This window comes from Protomyctophum parallelum (assembly GCF_964188405.1).
Source record: "Protomyctophum parallelum genome assembly, chromosome: 21".
NCBI lineage: Eukaryota > Metazoa > Chordata > Actinopteri > Myctophiformes > Myctophidae > Protomyctophum > Protomyctophum parallelum.
Window position 1 is genome coordinate 15,207,239 of NC_139713.1, and position 16,021 is coordinate 15,223,259.

Here is a 16,021-nt window from a genome sequence, read left to right on the forward strand (position 1 = left end):
TCACTGTTTCTGTCTCATTTCTATTTCTCCATTTATTTTTATTTGAGAAGATACATTTTGCATCTAGAAAGCTAGAGTGACGCGGCCTTTGTCCCTTTTACCTCTTAAGATTTTGGCATTAATTTAATACTTATGCTAATAATTTGATTATTGTATTTATAAAAATGAGCAAATTTCACCTGGTCACTTTCTTTCTATTTTATGAAGCTTAACCTTGAGGTATTTTTGAGTGATATGCACTGCAGTATTGTTTTTCCACACATCCTCAGTGTATCGGACCTTTTAGGACAGTGGAAAGTTTTATTTTTGTACACTGGACTCCGTTACCATCGACTAAACTACTTATAGTTGGATGTCTATACTGCTTGTAAGACTGCATATAAAGCCATTATTTGAGGCACTAACTCAAAAGATGTTTGTTGAAACTACAGTAGACATAACTATGATAATGTGATGGTACAGTAACCTGCACTATGGAATCTGCTACTGTTGTCTCAACACCTCAATGAAACTGAAATACTGATGCCTAATAATAAAACCTGACGGTGAAGGTAATAAAGGAACTACTTTTTCTTTTTTGGCCTGGTCATTGATGATATGATCGCATCCCTCAAGTCCCAGCTTTTCTCTTTGCAGCTGGGAAGTGGGAACGAGGATAGGGCGGCTAATAGAGCCAGTATGGAACTAGGCTGGAGATGAATGAGTCGATGAGCTATTTAATTTCGATATTTGTCCACCTGCGTTAATGTTGCTGTTAATGCTGTATGATCATGTGTCTGGACTGGGATGCGTACGTGTGCGTATGCATGTTTCACAACTTTGGCCAATGGAGTCGGGGTGAAACGCACGTACGTTGCAGATGTGTGCCTCACAGTGGCTGCACCCACACTGGCACTGGCAGGACGGTCTCCGGAGTCCTGAACCATTTTCATGTCTGTCCGACCGACCGAGCTTACGCAATTGTCAGCCCTTTGATTTTTCTTTTTTTGGTACTATGACAGGAGTCTCCGGACATAAAATCGATGATATAAATTCCTTCCAACTGTATTGATGAAATGCAGTAGCCTAAGATTTAGACGCCCCTATAGTTCGGGGGGGCGGGCGGGCGGGTACCGTCCTAAAGTCGGCTCTTCGGTGCAACTGAACATTTCTGACGAGCGAAATCATTATCGGCCCTAGTATGAATCGGCCCTTGGGCTAGAAATGCAGTTTACAATACAGTATATTGTATTATTATATACAATATATACACACACACAAACATTTGTATTGCTGTCATAAAAAAAGCCTTGCAAGGGTTAGGGTATTAGGGTAATCCAATATTTTATTGGATTATTTAGCATTCGTGGAATTTGTTGTCACAAGTGTGCTAACAAACCCTTCCTTCGATGATGGATGACGGAGACTTGACGTCATCGTAAAGCTCCAGGAAAAACAAAACCACTCTCTGCACAAGTTGCTTTATTGCTGTTTCCAGACCAGCTGACGAAAACAAACACATGAACTGAACCGAACCATGGCTGCCGTCACCGTGCCGACTGTCCAGACTTGACTGACACACACACACACACACACGCTCTGGTGGCTCAGCTCCTGCTGCTGTGTGTACAGTGCACTAGCACGTCTGCATGTGTATCATTATAGGAGGGAGTGTGTACAATAGTCTGAATGTTAACGTGTGTGTGTGTGGTACATTACATAGATATAGGAGGGAGTGTGTACTAGTCTGATACAAGCCAGTCCGTCCCCCACTGGTCGGTGCACAGCCACAGTGCACACTGTCTGTATCTGCACACAACACGGCACGATGTCGGAAGCTGCTGCTACTTCTGCTGCTGCAGGAAACAACAACGGGGACTCGGGACTAAATGGTAAATATTATTATATCTGCTTTTGACGTTCGCCTCTTTCGTTTTACTTTACTTGTCTGGAGAAAACTAAGTGGCGGACCAGTTCGTGTGGTTTTACGTTTTGGTTTTCATAGTGTAGTTATGTTATGATTGTTTAAAATTATATTATATTATTAGGGTTGATTTCCCCCCCTCTCCGCCCCCCCCCCCATTTTGCTGTGTTATTATGTATGTATACTGTAGCTTCATTGGACGTTTGGAGGAGGATTGAGAACACTATGTTCCGTTTGATGACCGACAGCCTTTGGGCCAATTGTGTTCAAGAAGGCGGGGTTACCGTGTTGACTGGCACACATTTGAGCCAGTCGAGGACCTGCGTGGTGCCGTGTGGGTGGGTTTTAAGTGTTGTCAACAAGGCAAGATGAAAGAAGGAAAAAGTCCCAACTGTGAAAAAAATCGGGCTAAAATAGGCAAAGAAATTGATCGGATTGTCAAACTGTCAGTATTATTTGTCTTTTATTGCTCCGAAACCATTCTTGCAGCTCCGTGGATTTGTACGGAGTCCATAATAGTTACCTTTCATTGTTTGTACATTTCAATTTTGGAGAAGCCAAGACAAACTGGCTCTGCACAGCCCTTTTCCATAGCACTACATATCTAAATAATGATAATAATAATGCTAAATAATACTAGTAAATATAGCTGCAATGCATGCAGCTATACGACGGGGTCAACCCCCCAAAAAAGAATCACACCCGTGTGAAGTGAGGGGTGCTCTTACCATCTTACATCAATTACAACATAATGTTTGTTTTAGTCCTCAACACACACATTAGATTTCTCTTTATTGTCTTACGGCGTTTTCTTAAACATGCATCGTTGAAAAACAAACATTAAAGCTGTATATAGGAAAACAACTACGCAATATACACAATGAGCTCTAAACAATGATGACTGAAATTGTTTGACAAGTAATAAATACAAATCACACTTGTGTAAAGTGAGGGTCGCTCTTACAAATCATCACATTCAGTGCCACAAACACCTACAGCAGTGGTTCCCAGTCTTTTTCATGTCAAGGACCCCCAAATTGATACACATTGGCCCGCGGAACTCCATTTGAAGAGATACGTCAGGGACCCCCATAAAAGAAGATTTGTATGTCTCTAGCAGTGATTTTCAACCCTTTTTAATTTCAAGGATCCCCATGTTTGACATGCATTAGTCTACGGACCCCCATTTAATGTCATTTCTATCTCTTGAGACCCCAATTTATATTGTAAAATCAATGCAAATTTTACTCTTGAGTGTAAAAATGGAACCAAATGGGCCCGTTTGGTGCTCATCCAATCAAATCATCGCATTCCGTGGTGCAAACACAGGCACACAAAGTTGGGCATAGGCGCTTTTATATAGGTGTGTGTGTGTGTGTGTGTGTGTGTGTGTGTGTGTGTGTGTGTGTGTGTGTGTGTGCACAACATGTTGTGGCAGGTTTAGGCGCACTCAACAAGCTATTGGGGGCAGTGACACGGCATGCTATTTGTGGCTACGGTGATGATGAGGAGGCAGCCGTTTAGGACGTGCTGGAAGTGGCACTTGGGGCCAAGAGAACAGGGCTTATTTGTTGGTGGTTGTGAACTTGAAGTCATGGGTTAGAGCAGTGTTTAAAAAAAATTTGTGGGTCGGGACCCATTTGTTGGTCGCAGGCGTCCTCGTGGACACATTTCTCTGCGTCCCTTTTGTTTTTGTTTCCTAAATTATGTTTTTAATTATTATTTCAAAACATTACAAAACATTCCCAAAATGAATTATGAATTAAAAACAAAAGTCAATGATTTCTTTCCAGTAATTTCATGAAGTAATGAAAGAATATCCCATAAATTAGAACACATATTTCAAAACTAGTGAAAATAGCCGATCCACATGCTCACAATGCGCCGCGGAGCATCACATTGTGAGCTTGTAGATCTGCTATGTTCACTAGTTTGGGTCCTGGGCGAATGTCTCTAATTTCTGTTTTGGGTCACGGGCTGAAACGTTTGGGAACCACTGGGTTAGTAGCAAGGGGCCAGCTAGGCACTCCAATGTTGAAGCGCCTGGGCCCTAGTGGTAAGAGGAAGGACTGCAGGTGGACCCGTGGATTCATGACGAGGAAACCCCGTGCAGCTGGGCTTTAACATTGAGCGCTCGTTGCACTTCCGCATTTGTGGAATTTTCTTTTGCAGAAATGCGCCCAAAAAGGCGGAAATAGACGGTCCCTCCGGCGGCTTCAAAACGCCACTGAGCAACTTCCACTGACATGAATAGCGGAGGGGGCGGAGCTTCGCGCCAGATCAGTCTCTATCCTTTTAATACTCTATGGCAGGGGTTCCCAACCTTTTTTGGACCAGGTACCCCTTTTGCGGTAGATATTTTTCCAGGTACCCCCTCATCCTCGCAACACAGATAACAATATATTTACAACCACAAGCAGTGTTTCCTGCAGGAAAAAGCTTTGGCATGGTGCTGGGCGCAGGCCGCAGGGGGGCCTTCTTGCGTCGAACATTTTGATTAATTAATTAATTTGATTCAATAATTAATGAATAAGATTAATAAATTAGATTGATTTGTATTATTGCTCTTGTATTGCTATTGGAGACACTGGGGGGACACTGGGCAGGCACTGGGGAGGCACTGGGGAGACACTGGGGAGACACTCGGGAGGCACTCAGGGAGGCACTGGGGAGGCAATCGGGGGGGACACTGGGGAGGCACTCAGGGGGACACTGGGGAGGCACTGAGTGGACACTGGGGAGGCACTGGGAAGGCACTGAGGGGACACTGGGAAGGCACTGAGGGGACACTGGGGAGGCACTGGGAAGGCACTGGGGAGACACTGGGGAGCATGGGGAGGCACTCAGGGGGACACTGGGTAGGCACTGGGGAGGCACTCGGCTGGTCACTGGGGAGGCACTCAGGGGGACACTGGGGAGGCACTGGGAAGGCACTGGGGAGACACTGGGGAGACACTGGGGAGCATGGGGAGGCACTGGGGAGCATGGGGAGGCACTCAGGGGGACACTGGGGAGCATGGGGAGGCACTCAGGGGGACACTGGGGAGGCACTGAGGGGACACTGGGGAGACACTGGGGAGGCACTGGGGAGACACTGGGGAGGCACTGGGGAGACACTGGGGAGGCACTCAGGGGGACACTGGGGAGGCACTGGGGGGACACTGGGGAGGCACTCAGGGGGACACTGGGGAGGCACTGGGGAGGGGCTTGGGTACCCCCTGGCTATGCGTCGCGTACCCCTAGGGGTCCGCGGACCCCACGTTGGGAACCGCTGCTCTATGGTTAGTAGACTCGGAAACCTGGGTTAGAGTCACAGCCAGACCCAGTGCTAGCTTGTCTTATTGGTACATTGATCGCTTTCTCTATTAAAAACAAAATAAAATAACTAGATCTCCTTGCGTAGAACCTCCAAATGATGGTTGGGTACAGTAAGCCAAATTAGACCATAAATAGTCAATAGAGTAAACAAACTCAGCATTTGACGAGTGACCGATATTAATTTCCATCCCTTGTCACAACTGTCATTTGTAGGGTATACAAACATGCTCGCTCATTGCTTTGCCATGTTTTGTTCCTAGTTCCAGGCCAGGAAACTATGCGCTGAGTAAGTTTTACTGTAAGGCAAACATTTTTGGAGCGCAGCTCGGGCAGAGCAATATAATGCTCATGATGATAACGGGGCATCTGGTTAGGATGCCTCTCGGGGCGTCTCCCTAGGAAGGTGTTGTAAACTCTAAGTACTCGACCCTTGTCTTTGACAGACAGGTAGTGTGTGCCGGCTGGGTGGTGTGTGCTGTTGCACTAGAATCATTTTAAAACAATGCCTTTTTTTTCAAAGATTGTAGTCATTATTTGAACTCCCCCTAGTGTACACATTTGAATATATCTTACTTTTTTTTTTTTTTTTTTAAGATATTTTTTTGCGGCTTACGCCTTTTATTGATTTTTGAAGGGACAGACAGTAGGCTGACAGGAAACGGGGGAGAGATGGGGGGATGACATGCAGTAAAGGCCGTGTCGGGTCCGGGAGTCGAACCCGCGGCACACTGCGACTGGATTACCAGTCCGGTGCCCAGACCGTTACGCTACGGCCTGGGCCAATATATCTTACTTTTACCGGGAGAAATACTTCAACCGGATTATCACACACCACCCAGCCGGCACACACACTACCTGTCTGTCAAACCAGACGAGGGTCCAGTACTTAGAGTTTACAACAGGAGGTCCTTGAGGCACGTCCCACTGTGGGAGAAGACCCCGGGGCAGACCAAGGCGCAGTTGGAGGAAACACATCGACTCACTGGCCTTAGTTGGAATGTCTCGGGATCCCCCAGGAGGATGTCACTAATGTTGCTCTGGAGAGGGGAAGTCTGGAGCTCTCTGGTGGAGCTGTTGCCCCCGCGACCCGACTACGGATAAGCGGTTGAAGATGGATGGATGATAACGGAACTCAAGAAATGAAAAGAATCCGCACACCATTTTCTGCTCCCAGAACTTTCTTTTACTTGAAAGTGGTAACGTTTCGGGCCGTAGCCCTTCCTCAGACCTGAGATCATGTTTTATTATTTGTTTCTATTTTTTGAGAGGCATTATCCCCTGCAATGCCTGGCTTTTGAAATATTATATGGGCATTGGGCAGCCAAGTCTATGGACTTAATGTTTGTTTAGAGCACTCTCAAACATGTGGCCAATATAAATACATCTTTGTGACTGATTTAGTTGTATACAACAATGTATACAACCATACAATATACAACCATACAATGCGGTGGCATTGTCTTGAGTGTACAGGGTTTGATGAGGGGGGGCAAAGGCCCTTTAATCTTCGGGCCTGTTGTGAACTCTAGTTTTCGCCGGCTGCCGGGTGCGGCTGCACAAATATCATAGTGATGTCACGAGACCTGGGTACAATATATGGGGACTTTCCCCATGTATGGGGATTTCTGAGTGACTGACGGACAAAAACAAACGCAAGATTTCGCAACGTATATTGTGGCAGTGAATCTGCAATGAATGGGCGTCCCTCACGTCACACAAATGTTTTTTTTTTTTGAGGGCCGCTGCCCGCTAGCCCCTCCTATGCCCAGCTTTCCGGGTTTGTGTGAACACAAACATTGGCTTGTGATCGGCGGAGCAAACTACATACCGTATTTTTCCAAATAGTAGCCCCGGGCTGTTAATATGCTAAATCTATTTGATTTACAGTATAAGAAACTGCTTACAGTATACTGTATAAAACAATATATAATAATACTGTAGTGTACACTAGGGTTCCCACCGTCATGAAACTCATGAAATATTTAAACATTTAAAAAAGGTTTTCAGGCCTACAAAAGCTTTGGAATTAAAATGTTTGGATATAATTTCATAAGGTGCACCGTGTTTAGTTTTTAGATCTGTCATTTTTTCCATGTTGAGTCTTGCTTTGGGGGATTGATAGCATAAAAAAGCCTCATTGATGCACCATTGCTATAGGCCTGGAAATGGGGTAAAACTGTAGAAATATCAATGCTACTGATACTCATCATCCTCCACCAATTTAGTGCAACAATGTTGTCTACAGTAATAACGTACGGGATGGTAATAAAAAAGAAAATACCAGTACAGGTAATATTATATATAAAAATGTAATCAAAGCGGCAATACCTTTTTCTTTTAATATCGTGTATAAAACCGTGTATACATTTTTATAAAATGATGATATGAAGTGCCTGCCTACTGTATAAAACCCCACCACCATCAAAACAACACAGCAGCAACTGAGGTCAACTCAATGCCACTCATCATCCTCCTCCCCCTCCTCCTCCTCATCATCCTCTATCACAAGTTCATTGCGGAACTCTTGTTTCTCGTCGCTCTCGTGATCTTCCTCAGCCGCCTCCACCACAGCAGCTGCTTCCTCTCTAGCCCTCACAAGCTGCTCTCTACCCACCTGGCATGGCTGTCCCTCCTTGAGGCAGTGAATTAGCTGGTCTTCACTCCCATCAACTGCCACGGTCAGCCCGCACACCTTGGGAGGATGCCAAAAAAAATCAGCAATTAGCCATGGCTACACCACTCTCTGTCACACACGCACACACACACACACACACACACACACACACACTACACACCTTAAATGAGTTGACGATAGTGTCCCGATCCATGGCGTCCCAGGCTCTCAGGACCCAGTCGACCAGGAGGCGGCGAGAAGGGTCTCTCAGGTCCCCCGACTTGGCGTACGACTTGTCTGTAGTGTCGCCTGCCACCCAGTTGTCGTAGGGTGTCGCGCAGGTGTGCTTTGAAGGGGCCGTTGTTCCACACCACACCAGGGGGCCGAAGGTACTCGGTTAGAACCTCCTCCGGGTATGACAGCCATTGTAACGACGTACCCCCTCTTCAGCTCTGCGGGCAGCCCGGGTCCCATGTGGCATTTCCCCACCACCTTCTGGAGCCATTGCTTCGTGAGGTCGTCGTTGAACCGCCCGTTCTCTGAGGAAGTTATCACTGCCCCAGGGATGTCCTGCATGGCCTTTACGTCACGGACACCCCCCTTAAACACGACGTTTCAGCTTCGTCCCGTCCGCTTTGGCCGCCAGGGCCACAGTGATGCGCGCCTTCTCGTGACCGGTGGATTTGAGCGAGGCGGTGCGGGCTCCTCCCCCTCCTCCTCCTCCTCCTGCGTTGACTGTACCGGCACCCACCGTGTCAAACCAGACAGCCGTTTCGTCCATGGCGAGGATACCCTTCGCGTCGACCTTTTTGCTCTATCTGGCCACCAGAGAAGACGACGAAGTGTACAATCTTCTCGGCGGGAGCGTCTTTCTGAGCAACGGTTGTTCTCCTCCTGAGTGAGAGATTGTTGCGCTGGAGGAATCTATTAAGCCACCCAATGGAAAAAAAAACACCTTCCCGTCCCTCGTCCCTCGTAGGTTCTGTCCCCGGGTGTGGCGTATCCATTGACGCAAGGTAGTTTCCAGCTCCTCGCTCACTTTCTTCCTCCCCCCGCCCGTCAAGCGAGCCCTTTTGCCACCCGAGTCCGCTTCCCATTCTCTCACGCGCTTCCGGTCCACGTTAAAGGACCGCTGACACGCCCCAAAATTAATATGGGTGGTACAGCACATCACGTGGTCTGACTGAAAACAGTTTGAAACTGTTTGAAACAGCAACAAGTGGCTGCTAGCTCAGGCTAGCGTTTTTGACGGTACATTTAGGTCATATTTGCTATAAATGTAATTGAAAAAATATATTTCTTCGCTCGAAAATCCTCGTTACAATGACATTGAGTTGACGTGTAAGTTTTAGGGTAAACTGTTGCATAATCGCGTGACGAGTTCCATGCTCTCCGTCTCCCCCCGCTAGACAGGCAGTGGTAACCTGTGAAGCTCCGTGCTGCGGAGCCCTGTTCAGCACTTAGCCGTGTTTGAGGCCATGTCAGCGGGGGGAGACGGAGAGCATGGAACTCGTCACGCGAAATTGCGATTATGCAACAGTTTACCCTAAAACGTACACGTCAACTCAATGTCATTGTAACGAGGATTTTCGAGCGAAAAAATATTTTTTTTCAATTACATTTATAGCAATTATGACTCTAAATAGTAGCTATGCTACTATGGCCACCAAGCCCGGCGAGCCCGCATATAAGTCGATGGGGAAAGCTTGTCACACTCTGACGTCAGAATCATGATAGCATTGTTTGATAGCCGTTCTTATCTCCCGAGGGGCGTGTCAGCGGGCCTTTAAACTGTCTGGCAGCTGCCAGTCCAGAGTTCTGCTCCGCATATTTCACCACCGCTAGTTTGAACGTCGAGTCAAACTTCCTTTTGTTTCTTTTTCTTGACATTTCCATCCCTCTCCCGAGTAGTATTCACCTCCATGTTTCCTTTCTACATAACCCGTTCTTCTATTGTGTCCGCCATGCTCAACAACGTACTATATTACTGCTCGTTCTGTTCCTGTCTGTCTGTCGAGGGCGGCTATTTGGACGAGGCGGTTATTATGCAAAATGGTGTCAGAACCTGGGCTGTTATTAGGTAGTGGGGCGTGGGCGGCTATTTGAGTAAGGGCTGTTATTTGGAAATATATACGGTATTGAAGATAATGGGGTGCTTCTACACAGTCACACATTTCCACAAGTCACAACGCGCCGAGGCTCGACGAGTCGACATGCATTGTGAGCTTGTGGATCTGCTATTTCTTTGCACACATGGGCCACGGCACCGTGCAGCAGGCTTTTTGCACCGGTCCGCACCTGGCCGTCATTTGGTTACCGACTTGTTTGTTTATTTTGGGGGGGTTTACACCTAAGCTTGGTGTTATTTTTGGCTTTTCGTCTGACAAGCTTGGTGGTGGTGTGTGTTGCTATTTTTAGTTTTCCTGGAGCTCTCACTTCAGTGCTGTAAATATTTTTGCCTAATACCTGGGATCCTCATTTTAGATCCTCCCCCCTGTTGGAACCTCAACGCAGCAGAGGACACAACACCACTCTATCAAGTGGTGTTTTTGGCAGCAAATTTCTATTTTAGTTTTCACCCGGTATGTTTTAGTCGACTAAAGGTGGTTGCACACCGGCCACGTTTTTCCGAATTCGCATCCGATTCGCGCCTGGTGTGTGGAGACCATCATAAGATTTTGGTCGACTAAATCTACAGGTGATTTAGTCGACTAAAATGTATTTTGGTGGGCCTTGATGGCATCGTAATGGTAGATTTGACACTGCAGCCTCACTCCCAACTTTCCGCCGTAGTCTGTAAACCCACCTCTTCAGACTCCATCATGGCCTGTAGCACTCGCCCTAGCCCCGACATTTTTATGTAGACTTGGATAGCATTTTATGTAGACTTATAGCATTTTTATGTAGACATACAGTAGCACTACAAAGTATACATGCATAGTTCCATTATATTGATATTCCACTGTTGCGTATGACTCATGATAACTATGCTTTTCTGTTCTTGCTTAATGTAAATCAGTCTGGATTAAGAGTGAAAATAGCTGATATACAAGCTGTTGTGATCTACAAAGATCTGCTATTTTCAGCATGCAACAAAGTGTAAAATTACTTGTGTCTTTTACTTATACTAGATCTCTTGTCTGTCCACTAGTCCCTGTCAAATAGATCGAAACGTTGTCAGTATTTCAATAAATAACGTCTTGCCTGTGGTGTGCGGGCTCCATCCAATCTACAATAGTCCCTGTCTAACATTTTTAGTCTATTTGTTGACAAAGGTGACCAGTATATTTATTCATGGTTTTTGTCATCATGGCTTATAGTTTTTATGTCGTTTTTGCCAGTGGGGAAAAAGGTAGTCGACGAACGTTTTTCCGTCATGGTATTTTAGTCGACGAAATCAACACTGCCCTATAGTGTTATGTATGCTCGTCTGTCTGAACTCGTCCAACAGCTGATATTAACGGGCGGACGGCGCCGCGGTCCGGGGCCCAGAACGTTCGGCCTCACCGCCGCCATGGCAACCTCGTTAAGTCCATGGAGCTGCAGAGACAATGGGCTGTCGACAGCAGCTTGGCTCGTGGTCTGCCATGTAATCCACATGGATGAGAGTTGGGCGCTGAAGCCTGATTTATCCTCCATAATATACTTTCATTCTCGCGATGCCAATGTGGGCTTGTCGATCGGCTATATTTGGCAAGCAGCATGTCATGAGTATAAGTTTTAAGCATTACGCGTGGCCAGTGAAATTCAGCCCAGGGAAACGTTGCCACCTTTAACCCATTTTGGCCAGACGTCGAAATTAAAAGAATGTATTCAAAATCCCGACAGTTTTCTGAAAAACCTCATGTTTCTGTATCAGTGGTGCTCAATATTTTGTGTCAAGGACCCCAAAAAATATGTGTAATATGCCTCCGCCCCCCCCCCCCCCCCCATCTGAAAATATGGAGTTCCAGGGACCTCCCCAGAAGCAAAGATTTGAGTTAAAATTTTCACTCTGTAATAATATATATTCAAAGATTTGAGACACATTTTCACGATTTTCACTCGGTGCCGCGCTATGAACTTAGATCTGCTATTTTTCAATAGAAGTGTAACATAATGCTTAAAACACCAAAAGGGGTTCCCGTTCTGACTGGGTTAAAGTAAATTTGAAATTTGTGTGCAGACGTTTTTATTCTTACTCTATGACTGTCTTTGATCCGTCACCCAGCCTACATACAGTAGGTAATTGGATGTGCGTGTCTTTCGGCTGTTTGTTCAGCCTCTTTTGCTACTTGGGGTTGACATATGAGTCTATCTATGACCTGACTCTGGGTGAGTGTTTACCTACTGTTAATTATGGGCCGATGTGACCTATTCAAGTAAATAAATGTATCCTGATGTAACCTAATTACCAGACGGTAATTAGTATAATGCTTTCATTATACAGTCTGGGCCAACGGAAGAGCTGTCCTGAGTAAACTATAAAGCGGAAGTGGAGCCTCCTCACCACTTCCGTTTCGTCTTTACAGTCGTGCACATTTACTCTAAATAGAAATCATCTAAGCATATATAGCTTGTTGCTTGGCAGAAAATGAAAAATAAAATGTAAAGATATTTTAAAATATATTTTCATGAACGAAAATGGCAGCTTCCTTACTCTGATTTCGGGAGGTGTAGTTCCAGACTATATACCTAGCATTGTGGAATAGTTGTCTGGCTACGCGATACTTAAGTCCAGTGTGCTTCATTCAGAAGTAAAAAGGGCTTGTTAATGAATTGCGTAGTCTCTCCTGAAGTGCCCGGCATGTACCGTATTATTTTTCCTCTCTCCTCCCAATATGGACCTCGCTCACAGTCTCTCACACACACACACATACACACTCCCTGACCCGCCCACCTTCACCTCGCCAGACTTCCGACTACCAGTACCAGACGACCACATGTATGCTCTGCTGCATTTCTAAATAGCTTTGACATGCGTCGCTCTGTTGCCGCTCCATGCCCGAGATCACGTACAAGCCAGGACCAGGCGGGGACGGACGGCGTCGTATATCGCAGTCAAGGTCTAGAAGCCGCAAGCACACATAGCATTTAGTCAAGCTATTTAGTGCCCTTTCACCACCCCTGGTAAATGGAGATGAGGTGGGGTTGGGGGCGGCTAGACCCACCGGCTGATGAAAAGTGTCACGCTTACTTCATGCGACTTAACTGGTCTTTTTGTTTCCACTTGTTTTAGTGGCAAGAAATATGCTCGTCATTTTAATCCCCCTTTTGGTGTTTTAAGCATTGTGTTATGCTTTAGCTATTGAAAAATAGCAGATCTACAAGCTCATAGCAGGTCTGCTATTTTTGAAAAATTGTGAAAATGTAGTGCAAAACTTTGAATATACATTCTTTCAGATGGTGGTCGGCAGCCAATTACATATATTTTTGGGGGTCCTTGACATGAAAATGTTTGAGAACGACTGACATAGAAACATGGGATTTTCAGAAAACTGTCAGGATTTAGAAGACATTTGTAGAATCGTCCTCAGGTCTAAATGGGTTTACACTGAAAGGGAAGGACGCTAATCTCAAATATACAGTATAGCTACCGATATCGTTCAAATTAACTGACCTGTGAATTATATTTAAGTTACGGCAACAATTGGTGTTGGGCGGTATGGAATAAAAGATATGATAATGACCGTTACAATACGTAATATATTATTATCACGGTATATTCCTTTTTCGTAGAATTTCACTGTAAGCTCGACCTACCGTACCGGTCAGCATCGTATGTTGTTTGTACAGGGGTAGGCAACCTTAGGCACAGGTGCCAACATTGGCACAGGCGACGGTGACCACTGGCACACAAGTGTGTGTCAGTGTTGTTTTTGGCAGCAAATTTTGATTTGAGTTTTAGTCATAGTCTCTTGAATAGTTTTCAGTTGGTTTTAGTCACCTGGAATGTTTTAGTGTTAGTCTAGTTTTAGTAATAATAATAAAATAATAAAACTTTATTTGTATAGCACCTTTCATGACATCAAATGCAGCTCAAAGTGCTTTACAGAACAATGGAGAATAAAAGAAAAGCAAGGCAACGACATTAAAAAACAAGCAGTAATGCAATACAGTGAGGACATGAATAACAAAAAATATAAGATCACTTAAAAGCAATGTTGTAGAAGTGGGTCTTGAGCTGAGCTTTAAAAATGTCTACAGAGGCTGCCTGACGAAGGTACAGTGGGAGCTTGTTCCATGCCGATGGCCCGTAGAAGCAAAAAGCTGCTTCCCCGTATTTTTTAGTTGCCATTTTCTTAGGCAAAGCGAGCAGGCCAGCAGTGGAAGACCTTAGTGGGCGGTTTGGGACATATTTAGGCAGGCAGTCATGTAGGTAGGAAGGTGCGAGACCATTGAGGGCTTTATAGACAAGTAAAATAATTTTAAAATCAGTCGACTAAATATAAGATTTTACAGTTGATTTAGTCGACTAAAATGCATTATGATGCCGTCATAAGGACTGTTTTTACACATGCTGAGAATAGCAGATCTACTACAAGCCCACATTGTGAGCTTGTAGATCTGCTATTTTCAGCATGCAAGTGTAAAATGACTTGTACTGGATCTCTTGTCCACTAGTACCTTCCTAGCATTTTAGTCGTCTAGTTTTTATCTGTTGACGGAATTGTCAGTATATTTAGTCTTAGTTTTAGTCATCATAGCTTAGTTTTCATTTAGTTTCCATTTAGTTTTCAAATGTTTTTTTTCTTAGTCGAGAATTGTCTTAGTGTGTGTGTGTGTGTGTGTGTGTGTGTGTGTGTGTGTGAGAGGTTTTTTCGTTTTTCAAATTAAATATTCAAAAAAGGTCAGTTGAATTAAGCCCCCTCACATCTACAGTACCAAATTACATCCTGCACATAATTCTATATTCTCCTAACTCTGACTGGGGAGGGAGTCTGAGATGTGGAGTGTTCAGTTCGAGTCTAATGATTATTACATCCTGATGTGAAAGAAAATATTTCTAAACATTATAGCCTATGGACAATCAAAATCGGTTGGAAATATTTCATTTTGATGTGTCCTAATTAAACAATATTACAACAGTAATAATGTTGAACTTGATATGGCACACTAACTGTCAAGACAACTTTTATAGTATACCATCCATCCCTAGCTATAATCTGTACATTTTAGGTCCTCTCCTGACAGCGAGAGTTAATTGCAACTTTAATTGCATTCCTTGTGTTGAAAAACATACATCTACCACACAGCCAAGATATATTGAGCTTATGAGTTTCAGGCAGTTCTACTAGTTAACCAGGAGGTTATACAATATGCAGTATACTATAGCCACATGCAGCCTATAAGCAGATTGTTGAGCTATGGCCTAGAGTAGACATATCGTATAAGCTGCCTAAAAGTCATGAGACGGGGAAAGAAAATATGTCTAGTTCACAAACTTATAATGTTAATGGGGCGGGCGAGGACAAATATGTACAAAATGCTGAACCCTTGGAGCTCTGCCAGTCCGTCACTAGAGTAGTGAATGACGTGTCTACTGGCCTTATTTGACTTTTATCTGGTCAGATGCCAGCAGGCATCTGATCCTTTTTGTTGGATGCTGCCCAAGTTTACATTGCATTGGTGTGACAACGCTCGGCTGTTTGTTATGAGTCAGGATATTTTAGCAAAAGGTACATTTCCGATGACGTCCCACTGTTGCGCAACATCGAATGTTGCGCAACAGGCGCTCCCAGCCTGTGGAGCGATCTGCTTTGATATCAATAACTATTATCCGTCCTTTTCATCAATCTCTGTCCTGGGAGCTGGGTGTTACTAATTGAAAGGGCAGAGAACTTGGGATCGCTAACCCCAAAAAATAATTTGGAGTTTGGGTTAACTCAAATGGAGACTCTTTTTGAGTCTCTGCCGGTTATTATCAAATTATTGGCCTAGAAATGCGGTAAAAACAAATCTCTGTGAATTCAAGGCTCCATGGTAATCGTTTTTTGGCGGAGTGAACTATCCCTGTAAGCCCAGGCCGCACCAATGATTCGCAAAGGGAATTAGTTGCAACTGCAACCAAGTTTCGTTTACATTATCCCTAAATTGAGCTCACCTGCAACGGATCAGTTCGCTGCAATTCCTTGCAACTGGTTGGAAGTTGCAACTATAGTTGCGTTGTGTGAATCATTTGTATGGACAGTTAACATAGTATCGGC

General features: G+C 44.8%; 1 protein-coding gene across 1 annotated transcript in view; it reads left to right on the forward strand.

Annotated features, from left to right (window-relative positions):
* The first annotated feature begins 1,283 nt into the window (after positions 1-1,283).
* The window catches only part of bnip3lb (BCL2 interacting protein 3 like b), a 28,131-nt gene continuing 13,393 nt past the window's right edge, over positions 1,284-16,021 (forward strand). The window contains exon 1 of the mRNA XM_083794001.1: positions 1,284-1,871. Coding sequence (XP_083650127.1) covers positions 1,808-1,871 — 64 coding nt within the window. The 5' untranslated portion in view covers positions 1,284-1,807. The remainder of the gene's footprint in view (positions 1,872-16,021) is intronic.